This window comes from Catharus ustulatus, chromosome 10 (assembly GCF_009819885.2).
Source record: "Catharus ustulatus isolate bCatUst1 chromosome 10, bCatUst1.pri.v2, whole genome shotgun sequence".
Classification (NCBI taxonomy): domain Eukaryota; kingdom Metazoa; phylum Chordata; class Aves; order Passeriformes; family Turdidae; genus Catharus; species Catharus ustulatus.
In genome coordinates this window covers 19,341,564-19,366,642 of record NC_046230.1, presented here as the reverse complement: position 1 = coordinate 19,366,642, position 25,079 = coordinate 19,341,564, and the positions used below count along the sequence as shown (strand labels likewise).

The following is a 25,079-nucleotide window of genomic DNA, read 5'->3' as shown; positions in this document are numbered from 1 at the left end:
AACCCTGCCATGTCGTGAAGGCAAGTGTATTGCATATTCTCCAAGAGTAATGTAAAAAAACCCCAAAAACCCAACTTGAAGTAGAAAAGCAAGTTTTGCAACACCATTTATTATCTAGGTAAGCTCAAATGTGAGCCCTTGGTTTGAGCTTTAGTGGGGATTTGCTTTACAAGCACTTGGAGGCAGCAGTTGTGTTGCTGAAAAAAGTTACATGGTTTACAGGGAGACCTGCAAAGGTGGGTGACAGAACCACACAGTGACAATCGTATTTCAGCTGCAAGTTTTCCAGGTAAATCCATGGATGTAAGTTAGTTGCAAAAATTAAGAAATCTCAACTAATGTGACCTTCAAAAAATGACTTAAGACTTCTTGCGTTCAGAAATCCCAGAGGTGCTGCCTCTGCTGGCTGGCTGGGAGCCAGGAGCTGCTGCTTCCTCAGGGGCAGGCATAGGCAAGGTCAGCTCCACAACTTTGGCTGATGAAGTCTGACCAGAGACTGAAGTTTTCCTACTGGATAATCTGAAAGGCAAAAATTTACTAATTACCTTACAGAAATTCGTGCATCTAAAACAGAGCTGCCAAGGGGGGCTCCCAATGAAGCCACCCAGTAACCACGTTCATTCCAGGTGAAACCCCCCAAAAGATCTCAGTAGCCACCACCACTGAATGGCTTCAGTAACCCTGGAACTGTTGGACCATAATTGGTCAGACAGCACAGGCTCTAACAGAGCATACCTTGAACAGGGGAAGAAGGTACCAGTAAAAGTATCACTATCTTCCTATCTAAATAGGAAGGGTCTTCACATTACCAAGTGTAAAATGTGGCTCAAAATCGTGTTTTTATAACATCAAACAGCAAACAAAAGTTAATGTAATTATTCTGTAATTATTGAGTTTCCTAAACTGATGGATGCTGAAGTAAACTTCCTCACATGCTAGAAAAACATAAATTTAATAAAGGACAGAGTAAGGAGAAAATTTTTACAGTCTTCAGCAAGAAGACAATTCAGCTGACCTTCAAGAGTAAAGAATTATTTCAGTTAGGGACTAATTTTGCTGGTTTAAACTTGATCTTATAAAAACCTCAAAGCAACCCAAGAGTGTTAGAACTTACCTGGTAGGAGGCAGTAAGGACTGAGAAGACTGACTACCACTGGGAGAAGGAGCTGTAGGAAGCTCTAAATTGAACTAGAAAATGTGGAAAGAAAAAACAAGTTGATCTGATGGTTGTATAACAGCATGGGGATATCAGGAGCATTTACAGTGCTTGGCATTTGAAGAGAAGTTGAAAGCAGGTGAACCCTTCCCTGTTTTCCCATACTGTGAGCCATCCTTGAAAGACACTCAGTAATAAGCTAGAGCTCTCACTCAAGATTTTGGTGGCAGTTAAATGGAAAGCTCACCTTGTCAAAGTGCATTTGAAAGGCTGCAGTTAAACCAGGATTTGCTTCTAGAACATCAGCTATCACTTGGTTGATGGTTCTGTGGAAGCCTTTCAGTTCACGAACACGAATGTCTCTCTCTTCTAGTGTTTCTATTCCATCTTCCCTCTGTGACTGAATTTCTCTGGATAGTCTGGAACACTTAACACAAATATTTTAAAGTATTATTCTTACAAAAATACAATGCTTTTCCAGAAACCTGCTAAGTTAAAACCACAGAGTTTAACCCATAGAGCATAACCCACACTACTGTCTATCACTGTAAAGTTGGAAGTTCTCATCAATAAACACACAAACCTGTTTTATAACCCTCTCTAGTTTTGGCTTCTGTTCTTCAATGTCTTTCTTCAGCTGCAATATAACAGCTTGTTTTTCCTTCTTTTGCTCTTTGAAGAAGGCCTGCTGCTGCTGTATGACATCAAAGTGTTGTTGCATGCTCTGCAAATTCATTTGAACAGTAATATTAGTTTACAAAGCAGGTTTGGTAGCCTTTCACTTTTTGTATTTGTGAAAGGGTGTGTTGTCATTAACTACTTGTTTCTAAATGTAGCTCAAGCAATTAGTGCTAATGTTATCTGGAAACTTTCTGCCAGTCCAACTTCCAGGGAAATTTCCATCTTTTAAAGGTACTGTTAATGAAGTAACAGGTATGTCTTTTCAGATGTATCTTAGTGGCTACAAACTATTTACTTGGCACCCTACCAACTTACCACTGCAAGCTATCCTAAAAAATTGTTTCCTGTAGGAAAAGAGGGATATCTTTGATCTTTGGTATGAATAAAATCAGCTCCATAAGGGCAGCTGGGTTTTTTAATAAATAAATAAAACTAAAAAATTAAAAGGCAGAAATGGGTTTGCTCTAACACCTCATTATATCCCAGGACTTACTCCCTGATGAAGATCTGCGTCCCTTTTCTTTACCTTAAGAAAAAGCATCTCTGAAATAAGAGCTGTGTCCTGTGGTGGTAAAATAAGCAATAGGAATCCTTGTTGACTATAGGCAGTGACTCAGGGCTTAGAACAATCCTGGAATATGACCATGTGCCTTTGCTTTCTTCTGCCTATTAAAATTATAACTGAAATGTCAGAACTAAGTGCTGCTCTTCCTTAAGGTCCATTTTTTTTTTTGATTGTCAGGGAACCATGAGTGAGTTCTTGCTATGGAGCCTGAAAACACAGGCTCTTGTTTGCCTGCATTTAGTGCTCAGCCTGCTAAATTGCAAGTTTAATCCTGTTTAACTGAGGCACCCTTAGTGCTAATAAAACTGAATCTTTCCAGAAAAATCCTGGCATGTAGATGCCAGAGGTCCCCAAGCTGTGTGGATTTTAATCTGCAGTGCTGCACAGGATGGTACAATAGTGGTGTGTGCTGCACAAGAACAGCAGCTGTCAGTGCATGTGGGGTTCTGAAACTTCTAGATATATGTGACTAGGCACCTGAAGTTTTGGTGTGATTCAAGAAAATTCAAGTAACCACTCACTTTTTGAAAGGGGATGTAGAGCCTTCTAAAAATCGTATCTTAATAGAAGAGCAGGAAAAAAATTGTACCATGGTTTCCTATTACTCATCTAGATGATTGCATGGATTTAGTTACATGCTGCAGTCCTGTCTGACTGCAACTTTACTTGGATTTTACCTGGAGATTTTCCTGAAGTTCCTTGATTTTTCTTTGTTTGTATCTGTATTTTTCATCAGCATCCCTCTTGTCCTTTTCCAGTTTCAATCTTTCCTCAGTTTCCTCACCTGTGATCCCAAACAATGAAGCAGCATTAGTACATACAACTCAATTTTCACTTGAAAATAACTGCATCTCAGAATATTTCTGTATTGGTGTTGGCAGTATTTCAGTGCCCCAAGGTTTGAGGGGTTTTTAAATAGTCTCCTCCTAATTCCAAATCACTGTGAAAAAGCAACTGGCTTCATAAGGGAGAATGATTTAAGAGCTACTGGTTCCAGAGCCAGCAGAGGGCACAAAAGTTAAATAATAAGTATTATTTAGAATTAAGTTCTATTTTCTATCCAATTTCTATTTCACATACTTGTCTCAGGGAGTGCCTTGAAAGATTTTTTGTAGTTTGTGTTCCAGTTTTTAAGTACACACAAGCTATTTTCCATAGCTGTGATTTCTTTTTGAGCTTTGCAGATCTTTGCATCCAAATCATCACCTTCTTGTTGAAGTGCTTCCTTTTCCTGTGCAGCCTGAAAGCAAACCAAATATTTTAGGTGACTGCAGAAATACTGAAACTATTAAGATAAAAATACAGAAAATATTTATTATACAGCAATATTTAGGGGTTAAAACCACTTCAAGTGAGACTTGGGTGCCTAGGGAACTGGAAGCAGGAGTTATTTACAGTACTGAAGTTCTCTGAGGCATTTCATCCATGTGCATTTCATTTTGGGTACCTGCCTGTCTGCCTGAGCTCCCTTAGTCCTGCCCAGCAGCATCTACACCCTGCACAGAGCAGTGTCTGTGCCTTGCACTACTGATGTGAACTACACCTACTTCACCTCTGCTTCCTTCACCCACAAAATCCAAGATTTGAGGTTGTACATCATACAACTGAGAGACTGTTAGAAGTCATCCAGTTTGGGAATTAGTCACTTGTGAATGAGCAGTAGATTTAAGAAACAATCAGCAGGTGAAGTATTTTCTGTAGCCCCTTGGAACATCTGTTATAGTGAAAAATCTCCATAGGTGGAGGGTATTTTATATACCCACAGTGACCACATGGCTTCTGCAGAGGGTCTTCTGCTGTCCTGGATCTCACAGCAGCACCAATACATCATTAAGAAATTTAACATTTAAGGGTAAGAAAAAGATAAACTTCAGGACCAAGCTCACATCTGTGTGTTAACAGGAAATGAGAGAATTTGTGAAGATCAAAAAAACCAGATACTTGCTCAAGAACCAGGGTATTGCATCTTGGATAAAAACTGATATTCTGTTTTTTCCAGTGCAAAGCTGAAGTATACATAGGTAATTGGCAAGTGAAAGGGAAAAGAAGACATTCTTCATGGTATAAACCCCACATGGTAAAATGAATACCTGAAAATAACTCTGACAGGTAGAAGAAGTTAAGGTCATGTGAGATTCTAATAAAGTTGTTTGCAGTTCATAGTGGATTATCACTTGACCACTAATTCTTGCGTATTTGTAAATTAATGAGACTAAAATGAAGTTTTCAAACTGCTCACAATTAAGGCTCCACATAAATTCTTGTGAAATTACTGTATCATTTAAATAATCAATGGTGTCAGATAACATAAAACAATTAGACTCAAAATAGGCAGTAGGCAAGAAGGTTGTCTAAGAGTGCAGGGAAATCTATACCTTAAATAATTGAATTATAATGAATAATGTTGATAAAATACCTTAATTACATAGTAGGCCTGACTTTTCATCTCCTCTCCTTCAGGTGGCATCATGGAAAGAGTAAACATTTCATATCTGCATTTCAGTTTATCAATTTTCCATAGGCGATCTTGAAATTCAGCACTGATTTGTTTGGGGAGAAAATGAAAGGATTGAGAAATTGTTTGTCTGGTAGTGTTTTGTGGGCAGCTCTTGTTGCAGCAGTTTAAATTCCTGGTGTTTTGCCAGCAGCCTGTATCAGGTCTTGGTGGTTTTCTATGTTTTCCCAGCCACAAACATCCCTATGTTGCCTTTTGCATTTCTAAATGGAGTCAAATCTTTTTTCACATCCCAGATCACTGCATCCTGGGAGGCTGTGCCATAGTCCTTCCCCAGATTAACAGGTTTGGCATCTCACTCCCAGAGCTGCTCCAGCTGCCCCCTGCTGATGGTACCTTAGCATTCCCATTGCAGGATGAGTGTGAGGAACAGCCCCAAATGAGACTCTGTGGAAGTATCCAAGAGCTGGGTGATAGCAAAGGAGGAAGGGCACAGTCTGTGCTCTCAGTCACTCTAAATCACCCTAATTCCCATTGTGAGGGGTGTGGTCAGCAGGGCAGTTCAGCTGCTAAGTGCTCATTTTTGGCTGAATCCAGATACTGGATTTCAGGGCAAAAACCATCCCAGATACTCTGGACTGATTATTACAGGAAGGAAACGTTATTTCTATGTCATTGTTTTATCAGAGGGTGTGGTGCATATGTAATTAATAAGTTTTAATTTGTTATATACCTAAGGTACATAAAAGAAAGCTCATTAGTTAAAAAAGAAGCAGCCCAACCAACCAAAATACATCACAAAGCAAACCAGTCTTACTGTTTGAATGAAAGAAATTGCAGTTTTATCAAGCAGCTGGGAGTAAACCCTCTTTAAAAGCAACTTTTTCTGTTTTGTGTACTTCAGCATACCTCTAGGCACATGGTTTCACATGTCCAGACTATTTTGAAAAAGGCAGAGTCACACACAGAGTGTCGACTGTAAAAAGATGTCTGTGGCTGAGGTTTCCTCCCCCTTCTGCTGAGGTTCCTCACTCTCAGCAAGGCCTCTGATCTCCTGTTCACTGAGGGGTTAAAGCTGCAGCCTGGGGGTCACAGATGGGCTCTCTTGCTGGCCTCAGCTGTCTTGGTATATAACTTTGAGCAAGATTTATTTAATCTTCAGTTTCTCTAATGATGAAGCTGGGTAAAATGCTTCTCTTTTTAGTATGTCCCCACAAAAAAATGTACTCGGTCAAAGCTACAAGTTTAACTTCTCTACAGTTACCTCATGCGATGCCGTTCCTGATCCAGCAGTCTTATCTGGGAATCCAGCATTGCCTTATGGATCCTGATTTCCTCAGTTCTTTCTGCTATGGCTCTCTTTAACTCCAGTTGTTGTTTTTCCAGTGATAGAACCTTCTCTGCTTTATTGCACAGAGTGTTCCGAAGGCGCTTCAGTTCTAGTTTTAAGAGATTGTCTTCGACCATCATCTCCTAATGAGTGCCAAATGGTATCAAAGTAAGAAAGCATTGTTTTAATAAAGATTATTTATAATTTAGTAATTTTGCATTTATTCATTATTTTACCTTTAATATATATAACACTGTAGGACTAATTTTGCTCTGCATTTAAAAATCTTGTCATTTTCTCATTTGCCAACGGTCACACAGGTGATTGTGATGGTGGCAGATTGTTTCCTGAATGGTTTTATACAAATTCATCAGACTTCCTAATTACTGAGTTTTGGGTTATTAGACTTTTCATTCTCCAACTTTTTCAGTTTAGGTGGTTCCAAATAAAATAAGAGACCTTAAAAGGAGATTTCTAGAGCAGTTAATATCTCACTCAAGCCCTTAAAACTTTCCTGGAGTATATTCTAGGTTCTGTAGGCCTGCAGATCATGTCACTACATGAGCAAATTTTGTATATGCCAAAGCTTATGAAAAGCAAGAAATGGTGAACTTCATTAGCATGCAAATACATTAAATCATTCCTATAAAATCTTGTGTGATTCCAACTTGACCAATTTTTATCTGAGTGCTTTCAGATCATCAGCTTATTTTGTTCCCCTGAATTTCATCCCCCCAAAGAAAGTTCCATATTTAGGGAGTTTTCATTGAGGAGGAAGTGCACCAGTTAAGTCAAAGGCAAAACTCTTTCCCCTGCTACTTAGATTCTGCTTTTTTCTGCTATGTTAGTGCTTCCTTTAGGAAGGCTAAAGCTTACTGCAGAAAAAAAATTGTGCAATAATTGGAGGAGTTGGAACTGTATTTTTCTGCTTATCAAAATGTAAGGAAAGGATTTACACTTGTTTCTAATTCCTTACACTGGAACATAAATTGTTTTAGATCATCTGTTAGAAAAAAATGCTTACATTTTAATAACTGTGCCAAACTTATTAGTACCCATCACAGATTGAGAATAAAATCTCAATGTTATGTAAACACATCCTTGAACAGTAAATATATTTTTTGTTTTAAAGATAATTCTTTCTCAGGGAAAAAGCCACAACATCCACTGACCTGGTGGATATTGTGCTATAAGTAAAGTGGGATTAAATTGACAGTTCATCAAACTTTATGCTGTGTAGAGAGGAGAAACAACACTTTGCCTAGTAAGATGATAGCGATGATGATGACTTCAAAGTTTGGGAAAGAAGTGTAAATTAGAAAACTACAGAAAGCATAGTTATAGATGTAATGATGCAGCACTGTGGAAGGCAGATGACACCCCAAACAACCAAGAGTGTCCTGTATAAGTAAATTTGCAAAATAATACTGTACCTGCTTAATGTGTTTTGCTTTTCTTAACTCCTGAAGTGATCTCTCATTGAAAAGAGTTAGTTCTTCTATCTTCTCTACCATACCACTTGCTTCTTCTTTTGTCTTATCAATTGTTCTCTTGGTGATTTGGATATCATTCTGTTCCAAAATAAGTTGTATTGAACTTATTTCAGTGAACCTCAATTGCAACAAAAGCTAGCAGTTGAGATGTATTTAAGTCCTGGAACGTGGAACCATCATCATGATGTGTCCAATATGCTGCTCTGCAAACTGCATGGCATGACCTCACGCAGAGTGCTGCATGGGGACTTTGGACAACTTTAAATGCAACTGTACTCACAAATTTATGAAGAAAATAAAAGTGATAGCTTTACAAATCATCATTCTCCTATTTTTTACGCAGGCCTAATGATGAACTCAGACATTTGCAAGCAGGCAGTCACATCTTAATGAAAGCTCAGCTTGTCTTTCAAACATTCAATGCTTGTCTTGATGCTAAGGTGTATCACTTGGGCAGTAAAAATCTATTTTTCTGGAAGTTTTCCACATGACTTACACAAAGTTCAGATACCCTTTAGTCTAAAGCAACTTCTTGATTACTAAGACCCAACTGACTTAATTTGCTGAGATTTCTAAATGATACACAGTCAAAATGATGTTCTAAGGAAGTTACCTGAAGTTTCCTGTACAGTGACTGTAGAGCATCATATGCCTTTTTCTTTTCTTCTAAGGTTTTCTTAAGTTCAGCAACTTTTTCTTCCAAAACTTGTTTTTCATCGGCATTAATCTCCCCTTCTAACCGTGACAGCCGTCTCTGTATTTGCTGAATATAAAAATCCTGTTAAAATAAATTTGAAGAGAATTAATAGTCTGAGATAAGCAATAAACTTGGATCTAAATGTTGGCTTTAGGACAGTCACCCAATTAAGCTATTGTTTTTATAATAGTTTCTGGCTTTTAGACCTCATTAGCAAAATATCTGAGATGACTGATGAGCAGTGATGGTTTGGGGTAATCTTCTAGAAGAGCAACAAAGCACACTCAGCACAGGCTGCTGTAGGGAGGCTTACAATGGAGTTGCCATCTTGTTGCTACCAGTGGATGCTGATATAAAAGAGAAAATTTTCAAAGTGGTGCATAGGAAATATGCACATAATCCAATTAGTAAATAACAGGATTTTGGAATGTACCTCTTGTATTGCTTTAAAAATATACCCTGAGGTGTCTGTGGTTCAGAGGGATCAAAGTAAAGAATGGATTGTAGGAATTAGTGGGAAAAGCAGCAGATCCGAAATATAATGAAACACATAAGTGCAAAATGTAGGTGATACTTTGGCAAGTTTCAGTAATTTCTATTTTATCTGTACATCTGGAAACAGAAATAAATGCAGAATTCAAATGATACTGCGTAACATTTCCAAAATGGAAAACTGTTAAAAACTACAGAATTCAAGCAATGTGCTATCAGTAGACTCAAGAAACAATCACAGTATGAAAATACATTAACATTTTACCTGGTTATATAATAATTCTTGTTGTTTTAACAGATCTGTGTCAAGTTTGCGTAGTCGACTCTTGAGATTTTTTAATGATTTTTGACTTCCCTCAATTTCTGCCAGAACAATCTTCTCCTTATCACTTTGTGCTTTTAACTCCTGAGTCTTCTTGAAAAGTAGGTCCTTTAACTGTCTCAGTTCTGTTTCTTTTTCCTGGAGACAAATCGATCATTAAGTAGAAGAAAGAAGTAAATAATCACATCAGAATTAATCTCTGAGGAATTATTTGTTTTTATTGATCATATATAGAAAAAATGTAATTACTATATCCATTAATTTGAACATGGAATTTTTTAAGTCTTCAAAATGATTGGGAAAAAAAGTATTTGACTTAATGAGAAAGTAATACTTTTTATTCATTTTTAAAAAATCTAATCCTACCCTACATTCACATAACTTCCTATTCCCAGTTATAGGAATGCTACTCTTTTCAGCCTTTTAGAAAACTAAATTCCTGTCATTCTTTTCAAAAAACCTCCTTACTGCCTCCAGCATCTGTGAATGTCTGAGAAATATAATACAAAGCTTTTCAATGGTTTATTAAATCTTGTGATGCTGTGTGTGCACATATATATATACGTGTGTGCTTATCTAAGATGGGACAATTCTGAAAAATTACACTTTCTAAAATCCCTTCCTTTTTCTCACAGGTAAGTTGCCATTAACACCTAAACCAGTGCAGGAAATGAGGTTTTAGTAGGATAAAAAACAATGCTGAATACTTCAGGTAACCTGAAATAGACTGAAAACAATAAAAAACGAGATTATTTTCTTTTTATAACCTTAGTAAGGAACACAATTTTATTCTTTCCCTCCCTCCTTCCACCTCTCCCACTCAAGTAGCCAAAGACCCTCCAAAGCTCAGTCCATTGAATATGCTGGTTTCCTGTGAGGTACATCCTAAAACAAGTGATGTGATTTCCCCTTCCTGTTCCAAAGCACTCATTTACATTTAGCTCAAGTCTGGTACAGAATTTGGAGATTTGCATTTAAATTAATATGCAAAACACCTGAAAACTCACTTTTCTACATTGATTAACAAAGTGTTTATTCTGGATTTAATATGTATGTAACCATCTTGCTGGCTTAAATAATGGTGAAAGATAAATTAACGCCTTCTCTAAGGATTTGTAATCACATTGCACATTTCACCCTTTTCACTCATTAATTTTTTTGTAGTTGAACTTGCTGTAAGTGCAATTCCAAATTCAAAACTCAGGATGTAAAAGGCAAGTGTAAGTTTAATATGAAATTATATGAAATTATTATGGACTGTAGAACACGTCAGTGGGCTTTGGCTCATGTTTGAACAAAGGAACTTTCTTCTGGAAGCAAACTGGTTTTTAAGTATGTGCCAAATGCTGAGCTGTATTTCTGAAGCTAATGACAATTATAAATTCATCCACTGACACTGGACCATGATTTGACCTTCACCTCCTAGACTTTACTGCATATCTAAATTAATTTATTTAACAGAAATCATTGCTCTCCCTTTAGATTAACAGCTATAAGATATTCAATAAGCTTCACTGTGCAACAGTGTTTTTCCACAAATTGAAGAGGCAGAAGTACCACAGAACTAGAGAGCAAAACAGTGACATTTCATCCACATTGTTCCTGTAAATATCTCTTCACAGTAAATTAACAGATGCAGCAAATAGCCATGTGTGTCTAATGGTGATGGAAGGGAGGCTTCTGACTAATACATTACAGACATTGTTCAAGAACAGTTCATCCTAGCTGAAATATTTCCCTGCAGCTGTGGAGCTGCCAAGCTCAATGTCATCTTAGGTTATCTGCCACAGACACAGGGAAAGAAACCCTGCTAAGGCTTTTGCCACCCTGGAAACTGTCTTAAGGGGAAGCAAAGAAGGTTTTCATTTTAATGAAATGCTACACCATTACTTGTTTTCAAATTATCTGAAAAGCCAAAACAGTAAGGCCTGTAATTTCAGAAATTCTCTATAAAGGAAAGATATCCCGTCTCTAGCTTCTGAAAGTATATTTAAAATGTGTGATTAATGCCTGTGGAGTTAAAAAGTTTGAAAAGTGACATTCAATCTACTACAAAGCATTATTTCACATGCATGCTCTAGGAAACACTAACTACAGAAAAAAAAAAAAAAAGAGCATACAGCAGTATGAAAGAGCATGCAGAGGTACAGCTTTGTTGTCAGTCCTGTGGGACACCTGCTGTCACATTAATTTAACCTGGTCATTCTAGAGCAATGAAAGCTGCTTCAGTATATCCAATGCTCAGTTGTCCAGCAAAATGTAAAAGAATATTTCTGTCATGTTCAGTCAGAAGCTAAGTAGTGAAACTACTTTAAGAGAATTAGTAGCAAAATGACTAAACTGCATTTCCTGAAATGCAGGAAAGTTCGGAAGATTGCATTGCAACACTGCATTTATTCAAAAGCTCTTTACAGTTAAGTAGATGATAATGGTTTTTTTTTCTATATTTAATTTCCAGCCTAAGTAGTGGGTTTTTAATTTTATGAAAGTATTATTAGGTATGTTAAAAAAATAGTCACCTTATTATAGCTTGTACATGCCACTTCCCAGATCAAAATCTTTATTCAAGAAAATGAATCTAAAGTGAGACAGTAATTATTAAACAGTCCACAAGTTAGATGTGTCAAAGTATCATGCAGTAGAATTAAAATAATGAAGAGCAGACCAGGCCACTCCAATTTGATTAAAAGATTTCTAAATATTTTTTAAACTGTTTGCCAAAATCACAGCTCTTTGCAGGTTTATAAATTTTGGTGGTGTTTTACTAGAGCCAAGAAGTTTTTGGTGGCAGTGATACTGAAATGTCATCCTCAGTCTTTAAAAACCTTATTGATGGGTATCACTATCCTCAGCTAATATAGTTGGAATTACTAGGGTCATTCATTTTCCTCCAGAGTTTTCTCTACATGCATACTTATTTCAGTATTTGATGAAACAGCTACATGTCATATCAATACTTTTATCTCATTTTAACAGAAAATTTCAAAATTAATGAGACCTTTTTAAAATATAAAGCTTGCAAATACACACGACTCCTCATTTCTAGAAACCAAGGAAAACATCTTACCTCAACACTTTTTTCTTCTTCTTTCAATATTTCTTCCAACCTCAAAGCTCTCTCGTCTGCACTGAGTGTCTCCTCAATAGCAAGCTTCAGTTTATCAGACAAACTTGCAGTTTGTTCATTAAGAAGTTTTAATCTAAACAAAATGACAGAAGTTAAACGTAGGTTGCCTAGACAATGCTGCCAAAAGTAAGCAGCAAATCTGACTGAGCAGTTGCCTCAGTCTAAACTTCAACCTATGATAAGCAAGGCCCTGATTTTTTTTCCCAACCCTTTAAAAAAAAGGATTACCGGGAGTATTTTGCCTAAATTACCCAGTGCCAAATCTATGCAGGACATAAAAAATACAGAAATGTGGAGGTTTCAGTCATCAACATTATTTAAAGTTCTTTTCTATATCAAGGATTTGGCTGTATTACCAATCCTTACAAATGTTATCTTTAAAGGTCTGTTTCTTACCTGGCTTGTTTTCCCTGAATGTCTTTCTTCAGATTGGTTATTTGTGTTCTCAAAGACTCTAAATCAGAAGCAGTTCTGCTCACAACAGATTTCAAAGTCTGCAGCTAATAAATTAAAAAATCAAGCAATTGAGCTCTTATTTACTTTGGTACATGTTAAGATATTTAAAACTGTATTTTCCTATTTTTTGGAAACAACTTACTTTAAACAGTGCTCTCCAAATGACAAGTGCTGCAAATTCTGAGGCACTGTAAATTTGCCCAGCTAGTAAATTCAACAGACTAATTACATAGTATGAGTACTGGGAAAAAATAATAATAATTAAGAACATAGAATGAATTTTGGAGGTGCTATGAGCTGCAATTCTTGTCCAACAGCATCTGTATGAGTGGAACCACGGTTTTATACTGCACAGCTGACTTTGCTGAGGTTCTTTGTGAATATGGATAACCTTATATATCTAATAAACATTTGTATGTCAAACTTTGCTGTAAATAAAATTATTTTGATTAAGATATTGCTGTGACAAAAACACACATATATTTCATTTGGTAAAAAATACAAGACAGTATACACTCATTAAATAGGCTAAGAATAGTTTACAATCAATAGCTTTTTTGATCTTCACTGTATCACTTAACATTAGCATAAGTTTAATTGTTTCACTTCCACAGATGAAGAAAACTGATCAAGGGCATGTATAGAAGGTTTCTTAGAGGTCACAAGTTGTTGGTTGAACTGTCTCCTTCTTTCCTTGTTTCTCACATGCATCCCACAGATGTTCTGATAAGGGGAGACTGTTCTATTATGGCATCATGGAGTATTAATTGTGAAAAACTTCAAGCAAGAATCTCACAGCTTGAGATGAAAACCGACCAATTCTACAAACCCTCAAGCTTGCATGAATTATAAGGCAATCTAATAGCCTACACCTTGTTTGAGCTACCTACAGTTTAATTAGGAGATCAGTCTATGAACCACCTGCTATAGAAAAGCTATCCAAAGTTAAGGCAATAGCAGATGCAGGGTTTTTCAAAATTCACTAAGCTTGCTGAGTACCCCAGTGTTGCCATTTTCTTGTTAAGGAAAAACTTACTCAGATAATACAAGTCTATCCCTTCTCAGCAGAGCCATGAAACTTGAATTACTTCTTAGAAATAGTTCTACAAGCATTTAAGTAATTAAGCAATGCAGCTCATTCCCAGATTTAAGTGGAGATTCAATATGGCCAGCATCAAGAATGGCTTGTTCACAGGGCAGCTCTGTCCCACTGCCTCTTGATTAGAAGGCCATGTGAAAGCACTGGGTGTTCTCCCCAGGAATTGTAACCTACCAGGCCATCAACACACACTTCTGAGAGCAAGGGACAGGAATTGTCTGGAATCTGGAAGAGATTGCTTTCATCTTTATACAATACTGCAGTCTACATATATTAAAGGAAAGCTTCCTGAGGCATCTAACAGTGTTAGACCATTTAAGAGAAAATTCATCCATTTTACACCAACACAACAGAGAATACATTCCAGTCTTTTCACCCCTCTCAATGACAGGATTAAGTTGAGAGTTCAGGTTGCAATAAACAGGAGTTGGCTGAGAAAAGCAGCATTTTGTTGAATTATTAAGAGGTTAGTATAAAACCAGTGGAAAAAAAAATGCTATTGCTGTATTTCCTCCATCTGGCCCTCAGTTATAGTTTCAGTCTGGTTTTTTTCCAGAACTGTTTGGCCAGCCTTACCTCATCCTGCAGCTGAGTCCTGCGAGTGTCCTGAGCCTGGAACTCCTTTCGGAGGTTGTTTGCTTCCCGCTCAGCAGAAAAGATTTTCTTTTCATATTCCATATTATTAACAGTTTCATTTACCAAAAAGGCAGTCTTCTCTCTCAGCAAAATTTCTTTGTTTCGGATCTCCTGTTTTATCTCTGCAATCAGCTAGCAGGATAAAAACTTTTTAGATTTGCTTGCATTAGTTAAGATGTGTTAGATTAATAAAGGGTACAGCCAGAAGATCAATTCCTATTATGATTATTATTTGCCTGAAACAGCCCAGTTATCATTTTTAAAATTACTTTAATCCATGGATTACACCATACATGACCAAAAACTACAGTGGTTTTGGACTGGAAACTTCCAAAACATTCCAATAATTTAAAAACAAAAAGACACTGTAAACTCTTATGAAAATACAGGAATTCTTGATTGGTTGAATTGGAAAAAAAAAAAAGCTAAGCAAAACGTCAGGTAGGCTTGAAACAGATGAAATTAAATAGGAAAATTACCAGCATTATTAATGCTTACTTTACCTGACAGATTTATAGCTACTCAGTGAAAATTCTGCATTTTGAAAAGTTAAGTAAAATATTAGGTATCCAGAAAATTTACTGTATTTTTGATGTTTAAAAAAAACAAAATCAGAAAAAACCCACACCAAACCCAAACCCTAGATATGGATCAGTTACAGCAGTTTTACCAAAGCACATTGATCAATCTCCTGATCCCTTTTTTGCATCTGATGAATTGCATTCTCCCACTGCCTGATGACTTCTTGCCTTTCTTGATGAACCCTGCGAAAATCTTCAGCTGCTCTGTCAAGCTCCATCTGTTTAAAAGAAAGAACCTCCATGATTTCTGAAGTTAAAAATGCCACACATAAACAAGAGACCTTTGAGAACCTTAAGCACAAACCTGAGCTGTCATGGTTTCTGTAAGCTCATTATCCAGAGCTCTGCGCTTCTGGTTTGCTTCCATGGTCAACTTTTCTATTTGAAGGGTTAATGTCTAAAATGAAAGGATATAAAAACATTTGAAAATTAAGTATTTGAAAACAAATAGATCACATTTCATAAATTTTTTAAGCCCTGTTACAATCAGGGGTTAAATTATTGAGGCATCAATTTTATTGTGTTTTAGAAAACTAAAAATTGACAATGCAGCCTCCCAAATTTTTAGTCAATACAAGTGGCCATAAGAACCAAACTGTGTGTAATTGTTTGTTTGGTGACCTTGACATACAGCAGTGAAATGTTTGTGTAAACTAAAGTTTTTATGGTAAGTATTTAATGAGTAAAAATCAAATTTCTCCTCACTCTACTTAAGGGCTAAAAAGAATAATAACCAGGATTATTAATCTCTACATTAATAATATACTTGGGAACTCACCCTTTTGACTGGGTGAACTCTGAACTTTTGACTGGAATTCCTCTTTATACAGATATATATGCTTATGTTTTCCATTATTCCAGGTAGCTTTACTGAAGTAGCTGTAACTTGTTCTCAGCAATATTAATAAGTTTTAAAGGGAAATTCTATATTATTCACCCATACTTGTGTGAATTTTTAAACAAACTCCTCTTAATTCAGCAGCAGTTTTTTAGACTTTATTATCTATTTGTGCACCCTCTCAAAAACTTTAAACTTAAATCTTACCCGGACGAATAAGTAAATTAATGTCTTCAATTATATCTCTCATTATTGTACAACCTGTTCTTTCAGTTTCAAAATGAGCCTCATATGGAACTGCACTGTTTTGCTAAATGGAAACCAGTGTCGTACAAAATCTTGTCTTCATTTTATCTGACTTGATAACATAACAAAGTCTTCAAGTGATAAAATGGTTCTTCCTTTGGTTTCTGAAAACTGCTGTCATTTCTACTTACTCCTAGTTTCCCTTCATCTTGCAGTGCATACTTCTGGATTGCAATAGCATCATTATCAGTACGATTGATTTCCTTTAGCCAGCTCTCCAGAAGTTCCTCATCCCAATTCATCTGCTGTTTTAAGTTTTCCAGCTTCTTAGTGGTTTTATTTATAGTATTCTAATAAAAGAAGAGAAAATTAAAGGTTCAATATCAAATGTCTAATATCCATTGAACAGCAATTGAAGCAATCAGTTCAAGCCACTGTAACAAGTCTACCCACATCTTGTCCACAGAATTAATAGTTTTCTTTTTTTAATAATTGTGTATTATACTTGAGGAATGCTATTGGACATCCCAGTCTTAAAGAAAATGCAAGACAGTAGGTTGCCACAAATTTAAAATGTAAATAATTGTAAGAAAAGTCAGCCTCTGGCAAGATATAACCATGTTCAGGGTATTGGTTTCATATAATAAACTGATTTGAGGCATCCAAAGGTAAAGTTTTCCCCCATTCATTAAGGCCCGCTTGTTAAGACTCTTACCCTACATATCAATTTTCAAATGTGACCTCTTCACATGACTGTGAAGAGACTTCCTAACACAAAAATGAGAGAATCTAGATCCAGCTGAACAGTGTAGATATCTTCATCCTGCTATCCATTCTGAGAGACTGGAGATGACAAACAGACTTATGAAGAAAAAGAGCAGATTTTTAAAAATGTAATTAAATAATTAACAGAAAAATAAAGACAGCTTCGAACCTTGAAGCACCTGCAGTTGAGTAGCATTAGATTACTTTGTAATTTAAGCCAAATCTTTGATCTTGAAATCATGCCCCAAGTTTATTTTATGTAGAAGATTTGCCACCAACCATTTGATTTTTAAACCATTAAGAAAATACCTGTGAGAATTGGAAATACAGTGAAATGGATGTGTAGCTGTGTATCTGGCATTAAGAACAGAATTCTTTCAATATCTAATTAATATTTGCTAAGTCTTGGCCAGTCTATGCAGTAACATCCTCAGTGTCACTCTACCTGTCTACACAGGGAAAAGCCCATCCAGATCATCTACTACAGTTTATAAGCTTTAATTATAATTAACTGTTATTGACTTATACTACTGTAGCTGTATGTGCAAGTGAGGACAAACCATAAAATTTTGCAATATAGGTGTTCCCTTCCAAAAATGTCAAACCTTACTTCTTGAGTGTTTTTCTTTTGTCTCAAGGAAGCTATCTCATCTTTTAGTCGTTTAATGTCGCTTTTGAGACGTCCATATTCTCTCTCAGCAAGGGCTTTAAAGTGATGTTCAGTTTCAATTTCATTCTCTTTGGCTTTGTAAAGAGACTGCAGAATAATAAAGTTCAGGATTTTACAATAAACAAAAGACATACATCAACAAACTTTTCTTTTACATAGAATTGATGCCAGAGATGCTGTGGTTTCACCATGCAAATGAAGGCATTTTCAGAGAAAATTCATTGGTTTGATTTTAGTATCTCAAATACACATATTCTTGTATATAAATATGTAAACATTGTATCAAGTATCCACAGATCAACCTCTGTAGCCCTAAAAACTCAATTGTAAGATTTTTCACCCAAGATTCAGAATCTTAACCTTTCAACACCAAAATCTTGGTCTCTTAATCACCAGTGATTTTACATCAGATCCAGGAGGCACAGCAAAAAAAACCATTTTTATTGTTCTGTGCTGAGACAGATCTCCCCTGGTGGCCCATAGCAGTATCTGGATATTGCCTCACCTTTCTTTTCTTTAATTCCAATTAATGCTTGAATCTCACAAAAAAAAAATTAAGAAGTTGTTCCTCTTCAAGGAAGTTTCTTAAGACTTTTTCACCCAGGATATTTTATCTCAAAGGTGTAAATCTTTGTCTCAAGACTCTTTAGAAATCTAAACCAGCACTTTTGGTTGGTTAATTCAGAGTGTCAGTAAAGACTTAGATCTTGACCATGACTTCACTTTTAATGTCTGTGAATTAAGTCTTCATCAGCATTTCACAACTAATTCTTCACCATTGTAAAGATTTTTAATTTTTTCCCCCCTTACACTGGTATTTTCTTTGATCAATATTTTTTATTAATACCTACAAAAGTCCCTATTCAGGAAGAATTCTAAGAGGTACCCCTCCTGGCTTTTTTCCTAGCTACAGTAATTTGAATTTCTATGGTCTTAATGATCACCAAATAATATCACTGAGGTACATATTGAACTTTTGTTTCCTGTGGCAATCCTGGAATAAAGGCCTAACAAACCTCTAACAAAGCTGGTAAAATATATAGCGATACCAGCCACAGAGAGTTACTCTGGTTACAAGTCCTTCTGACAAAACAGATCCACTAGAGATGGCGATTTACCTGAGAGAAGTTAATCTCTTGTCTCACGTTTTTCAAATGAGACGTCATTGCTTCTATGCGCTCCTGAAAGTTGCTCAACTCATTCTGCAGGTTCTCTTTTTCCTTTTGCATCTTCTGCAGCTGTTTAAGAGTTAGAATCGTCAAGTTACTGTTTGTGGTTGAGCGTTCATTACCAGCAACTACCTAGAAACAGCCATTGCAATTATTAATGAAAAAATCAATTCCTCCAAAGCAGCCAAATGAGGGATTTCAGAAGAAGACCCGGAGCTTTGCTAAGGGAACAGACAACTCGCACTGCTCCTCCTGCAGGGCTCGGGGGATGCAGGAGCGCGGGTCCCACATCGGAGGCGGGGATCGCCCTCCGGATTGCCCGGGCAGCTCCGCGGAACCCGCGAGGTCTCCTTCGAACCCTCCATCCCTCCCTCCATCCCTCCCTCCATCCATCCTCCATCCCTCCCCGGCCCCGGGGGACGGGCGGGCTCCTCTCCCTGCCGGCCGCGGCCCCGCGCTCACTTCGTCCTCCAGCGCCTTGTTCTCGGCGTTGGCCACGGGCACGGCGTAGCCGGGCTCCCACTGCAGCTCGGCGAGCACCATGGCGGCGTTGGGGCTGCCCAGGCTCTCCATGGCTGCGGAGCCCACACGGGCCGGGGCTGAGGCAGGGCCGGGGCTGAGGCGGCTCCGGGCGCTTGGCAACGGCGGCAACGGCGGCTCGGGCCGGGCGGGCCTCGGGCGGATGGGCGCGGCTCCCAGCGGGCCGGGAGGGCGCGGGGCTGGGCCGGGCGCGGGGCTGGGCCGCTCGTGGCCGTGTTGCAGAGCTGGGTGTCAGCCCCAGAGCCACGGGCAGCCCCTCAGAGCCCCCCGGCTCCTCCGCCAGAGCCACCTGCACCGGGCTGCGGCCGGCAGAGCGGCGCCTCATGCGGCACTGGGGACACCAGATAGGGCTGGGGCTGACAGCACCTGCGCTGGGGACACCGACTGCCAGGTGTGTGTCTGAGAGGGGACACCGATTGCCAGGTGTGTGCCTTAGAGGGAACACCGATTGCCAGGTGTGTGCCTTAGAGGGGACACGGACTGCCAGGTGTGTATCTGAGAGGGGACACCGAGTGACAATGTCTGTGAGGGGACGCCGTACACACCTTGTTTCTGACAGGTCTTTGGCATTATGTCCACAGCTAACTGGAGAGTTTCCTGAAACATGCAGCATTCAGGTGACCACAAACACAGCGTCCTTGTGAATTTGCCTGTCACCTTTTGAATCTGTCTTTACTTCTCGGTTGCAAATTACCCTGTGCCACTGAGTTCCACAGACTGAGACAGACACAACACTTGTGGCAGGAATCATGGAGTCATGGAATGGCCTGGGTTGGAAGGGACATTAAAGAACCTCTGGTTCCAGTCCTTGCTGTGGGCAGGGACACCTTCCTCTAGCCCAGGTTGCTCAGAGGCCTTGAACCTGGCCTTGAACTCTTCTAGGGATGGGGCATCCATAGCTGCTGTGGACAACATGTGCCAGCATCTCACCACCCTCACAGAAAAGAACTTCCTCCTAATATCTAATTTAAGCCTACCCTCTTTTAGTTTGGATCCATTCCTCCTTGTCCTGTCACTACATGTTCTTGTAAAAAGTCCCTGAAAAAAGGAAAGGTAGCTTTGATGCAGAAACCCTCCCTTGGTGACAATTGTCTGGCTAAAGCATCTGAAAAGACATTAAAGGAATTAATCAAAGCATGATTCAAAGGAGCGTGAGCCAAACAGCAATAAGCACTGATAACTGTTTGGTCTTGGTTTGGAGAAGCAAGGAGTTTGCAGTGAGATTTTTTACAAGCATTGGCCCATGGCAGTCTACCAACACAGACCACAGAAGACATTGGTCTTGCTACATATCTGTGAGTGTATTGTGGGATTTTTTTAGAGAAGAAAAATTTGCTGAAGGGTAGTGTAATCTGATGAGAACACACCAAAAGCATGACTTGAAGTGCTGTGCAGATTATTGCTGATCATTTCACTGATGACCTCCTGAGAACAGTCCTGCATTATTCTTAAAGTATTGAAAGAAAAAGGAGCAACAATGTATGGGGGCAACAGTTTCTTACAAATAAAGAAATGCTACAGGGTTCAGTGCCTGAAGCTACCTGTGGAAAAAAATTTAGATGTCACGAGGAAGATCTTTTTTGCATCTTGTTTGCTTCAGCATGATTTGCTGTGGATGCTTGTAAGAAGCAGAGAAACGTGGGATGATAGAACCTTCATTACCAAGACAAAGATGCAGGTGATGCAAAGATAGCTGAGATACATAGCCATTAAGAAGAAGGGAAACTTCTACAGGAAGAAAATTCAGACTTATATATTTATTCCTGATTCTAGCATACATGGAGGAGACTTCTAGAAGCTGGACATGTGTAGCCACTTTAATTTCAAAACAAAATCTTAGGACCAGCAGCTCGCATCACTATGTCAAAAATGGGGATTAGCACAAAGGGATCAGTGCAGAGGTGATGCAGGGGTGTGATGACAAGGAGGGAGCCTCAGCTGAGCCTCAGCTGCTTGGCCTGCAGAGGACTGAGCCTTTTGACCCCCTCAAGGGTTGTGTGCCAAGAGCCACCTACTGCAGATTGCAGTGAGGTGACCTGGCCCAGTGGAAAGGTGGAATTCCAAAGACACTACAAGCTACTAGAGAGACAGCAGAGACTACAATGGCACATCCCTGTGTACATATTAGGGGCCCCTTTCTTTCCTACCCAAAATGAGAAGTTCCTTTTATTCATTATATGTAAAGAAAAAATGCAATTTGCCTTGCAGGGGTTTTGACTGACACCTGTATTTCATTGTGGCTTTGCAGTGATGAGCACCTGATAATCTGGTATTTTCCAAGCTGAGCTCGTGTGTGAAAGAACCTGAGACCATATAGTGTCTGAGAAGAAGAAAGTAAATTATTGCAAAACTGTCCTGAGGTGAGCAATTAGTCCTGTTCACTAAACAAGGCTTCCAGTGAAAAAATGGTAATTTATAAACATGTGCCTTAATACGTGCATGAAAGATATAAAATTAAATAGATCTTGATGCAGTTAGTTAAATTTCATACCAAACTTTTGAATTTTTGTGATCATATGTGTACTGTTCACATATTTTTGAGTCCAGATTTATACATAGTGTCTGAAAAGTACAAAGTGTTATATGAGTAAAGAGCATTACTTCACAATTTTCATGGAAATTCCCCCCTTCTCGCTTTCTCTTGCCTACCGCTGACTAAACAAATCTCCACGATGTGCTTTTGTTCATAGGGTTTCTCCCTTCTCCTGCCTGTGGAATGTTCAGTAAATGCAGAACTGTTTGCCAGATGTGCTAATGCACCAGATGGCGCTGCGTGCCTGTGGATTCAGCGGGGTTTTGTTGGTGTCATTAAAATAGACCCGGTTAGTTATTGACTCTTCAGTTAAAAGGGAATATAAAATTCCTGTTCTGATATATATATATATATATATATATAAACATACACACACATACATACACAGAAGGTTGTTTTGTTTTATTTTTAAAATTATCTCTTATTTTTAAAGGTATTAGAGGAACAGGAGTACTTGTAACATGACAAACTGTTTTTCTGTTGACATTCCTTTTGGGTTGAATTTTCACTTACGTTGACCACTGTGCCCATTTATTCAAAAGACTTAAAGTAAAACCACTGTTTCTGGCCTTCAAAAGGCTTAAAGTTCCTCTTGTAACTGTTAAAAAACATAATTTTTGTTTGTTTATGCCAAATCTCCTGAAACAGTTATCTGTGTGAAAATAAAGATTTCAGTTATGGATTTCTTTCTAATACATGACACTTTTTCTATATAAAATATAGGAAAATATTTTTTCCTGACTGTACATCTAAGTCATCCTGTGAAAAAAAGACTAATTTAAGGGACTATTGGATTATTTATAACTAACTCAGTGTAGCTAGTTGGTGTCAGTTCATCATTGTTGATAATCAATTTCCCATGTGAACCTGCAAGTGGCAGGGTGTTTGATAATGGGATGTAATGGCCCACACTGTATCTTCTCTTTCAGATGGGTGCACTAAGGCTGCTGGCACAATGGAAGAAGCAAAAATAGGAAGAGAGATTGAGGGGACCACACAAGTGAGTGTGAGATCAGGACATGCAGGAAGTCTGAAGGATGGAGGATCTGGCATGATAATGACTGAAGTGTTGACTAAAAGCCCAATGTCTTTATTGAAACCTGGACCCCCTACTTGGGTAGGAGAAGCACAATTGCATAAAAAGGAGAACTGGTGTTAATTCAGGTCTGATGTGTTGTCAGTTATATTTACTCTATTGCTAACCAGTGAAAGATATATATTAACAGCAATTTAATACATATGTCTTGGGGGGGGAAAAAAACCTGACAAATATGACCCAAAATAAAATACTTTTAAGTTTGAGGAAGCTTAAATTTTTTCTCTTTGTCCTGTTCTACACTTTTTGCAGTTGTGCTGGCAAAGGCTGCAATATTTCTGGTACAGTGCAGTGGCTTTTGTGCTGGAAATGGGTGCAGAGGACAAACCCTCCATCCTTTTGCTACAATATTAATTTGAGAAGTTACTATAAGACCCTGTGCCATAGGGTAATTTATTTTACTCGTAGGTCCCGAGTTTCAGCAAGCACTGGGAGGGCAGCTGTGAGAGCAATGCCTTTGGAAAGGCAGGAGTGATTTGTGGAGGGGCAGAGCAGCCCCTCCAAGGCGCTGCCCGGCGGGGCGGGGTGTGCCTTCTCCAAACACTGCTCAGAAAACGTTCATGTAAAACCATTACCAGGTTTTATTTAATAACCTCCTAACCCTCTCTCTCTCTCCTCCTCCTCCCCTCTGTTCCTCTAATGCCTTTTACAGCTCTTGCTGCACAGCGTGAAGCCTCAGAGCTGTATTCATCAATGACTCACACCCTTGCTTAGGGGCCAATTTTCATGGAAGCTATACAGGAAAATTTTGAAATGCACCTATCTCATGCAGGGCACAAGATGATTTCTCTATTCATTACTATTCCAAAAGGACTTGTTGTCCTTTGGAAATGTTCACATATTACTTACATTTGTGTGTGCATGCATACATGTGCAGAGCTAACTTGCCTTTAGATTTGAGTGGTCGAAAAATAAAAATGTATTGTTATTATCATTGGCACTAGTGGCTGAAGGGTAAGTAAGGGCCTGCTTACACTAAGTGAAAGCAGACAAATGCAAAGAAAAATGTGGCATTGTGTATTAGGTGAGCAAATTCTACAGAGTCAAGCACAAAACTTGTTAAAAATCACCCTTTTGTTTGATGCTATGAGTAGCAGCTTTCTGAGGAATTTGGGAATAAAGCCAAGGACTTACTCTGAGGAAAAAAAGTGCAGTTTTGCCTCTGAAAGCTTTTCATGTTGGTCAAGGTTATAATTTCAAAAACACTCCAAGAAAACATGTTCATTTTCCTTAAGACACCATGAGTTAAGTTTTAACTTTGAGGGGAAAGAGAGGTAAAAGCATAGAAATTATTATCCAAGATGACCTTTCCGTTTAAAACCCGTTTGACAGGAGTGGAATCGTTACTGCAAAATTGCCAGTCATAGACTAATTGTGTTCTCAGGGGTTGCTAATTATATCCAAAATTACTTTAAACAGTTTTGGGGAAGAGAGTGAGACTTACTGCTAAGCATAAAGCAGTTTATTTACGCATGTACAAAGTAGCTTACGTCCCTAACGGATTAAACCAATTTCAATATTTTACTGTAAGTTGTTGTAAAAATTGTGTCATGCAATGATGAATCAGAAGGGGTATGAAAAAAGAGTGAAAAATATACTTCTGCTTTGCGTAAGTTTTCCTACAGGCATTCCAAATTTTAATTCTAAAAATAGCTTTTTTCCATTACTTTATTTCTTAAATAGAATGGACAAATGTCTTTCTTCAGATAAGCCCATCCACTGACATTAATTTCTACCTTCTGTCTGTGCAGGTGAGTCCCTCAAGAATGTGTTAAATATCAGATTCGAGTTTTCTTTATTTGTTGATGTTGTTTTGCTGAATGAATTTTGCTAAGAAAACTTTTTGCTTGAAAGATGAGCTTTGTCCATGGCCTAACAAGAGAGCATTGTCTTACAGGAATGCACGGAGTTACCAAGCTCCACATGTATGTTATAGAGGTGAGAAAAATTCACAACCCTGTCAGAGCCAAAAACCAGCAGTGAGTCCTGTGAAGGCAGTAGTGTGATCCTTGTTTGAGATGACAAAACAGAGGCATGAAGAGATTAAGTAAATTCCCTCATATTGCTAGAATACCAAGCAGGAAATTAGAAAATTTTTATTTGTGTTTTATTTCCAGGTCCACTTTAGCACC

At 38.3% G+C, this 25,079-nt stretch overlaps 1 protein-coding gene and 1 long non-coding RNA gene across 2 annotated transcripts; one reads left to right on the top strand and one right to left on the bottom strand.

The window, feature by feature from the left end:
• Positions 1 to 75: 75 nt before the first annotated feature.
• Positions 76 to 19,429, bottom strand: CCDC39 (coiled-coil domain containing 39). Its single transcript, XM_033068530.2, has 20 exons — positions 19,241 to 19,429; positions 18,728 to 18,847; positions 17,550 to 17,696; positions 16,366 to 16,524; positions 15,395 to 15,487; positions 15,180 to 15,308; positions 14,450 to 14,641; positions 12,715 to 12,818; positions 12,259 to 12,391; positions 9,135 to 9,329; positions 8,294 to 8,458; positions 7,621 to 7,758; positions 6,122 to 6,330; positions 4,819 to 4,942; positions 3,483 to 3,642; positions 3,080 to 3,186; positions 1,740 to 1,880; positions 1,404 to 1,583; positions 1,115 to 1,188; positions 76 to 519 (listed from the first exon to the last, which is right to left on the bottom strand). The coding sequence occupies exons 1-20, from the start codon at positions 19,349 to 19,351 to the stop codon at positions 360 to 362; spliced, it is 2,841 nt and encodes a 946-aa protein (XP_032924421.1). The 5' UTR covers positions 19,352 to 19,429; the 3' UTR covers positions 76 to 359.
• On the top strand, positions 18,867 to 23,096 carry LOC117000662. Its single transcript, XR_004418838.1, has 3 exons — positions 18,867 to 19,123; positions 21,567 to 21,678; positions 22,781 to 23,096. It is a non-coding gene; the product is annotated as an uncharacterized LOC117000662 (long non-coding RNA).
• Positions 23,097 to 25,079: the final 1,983 nt, after the last annotated feature.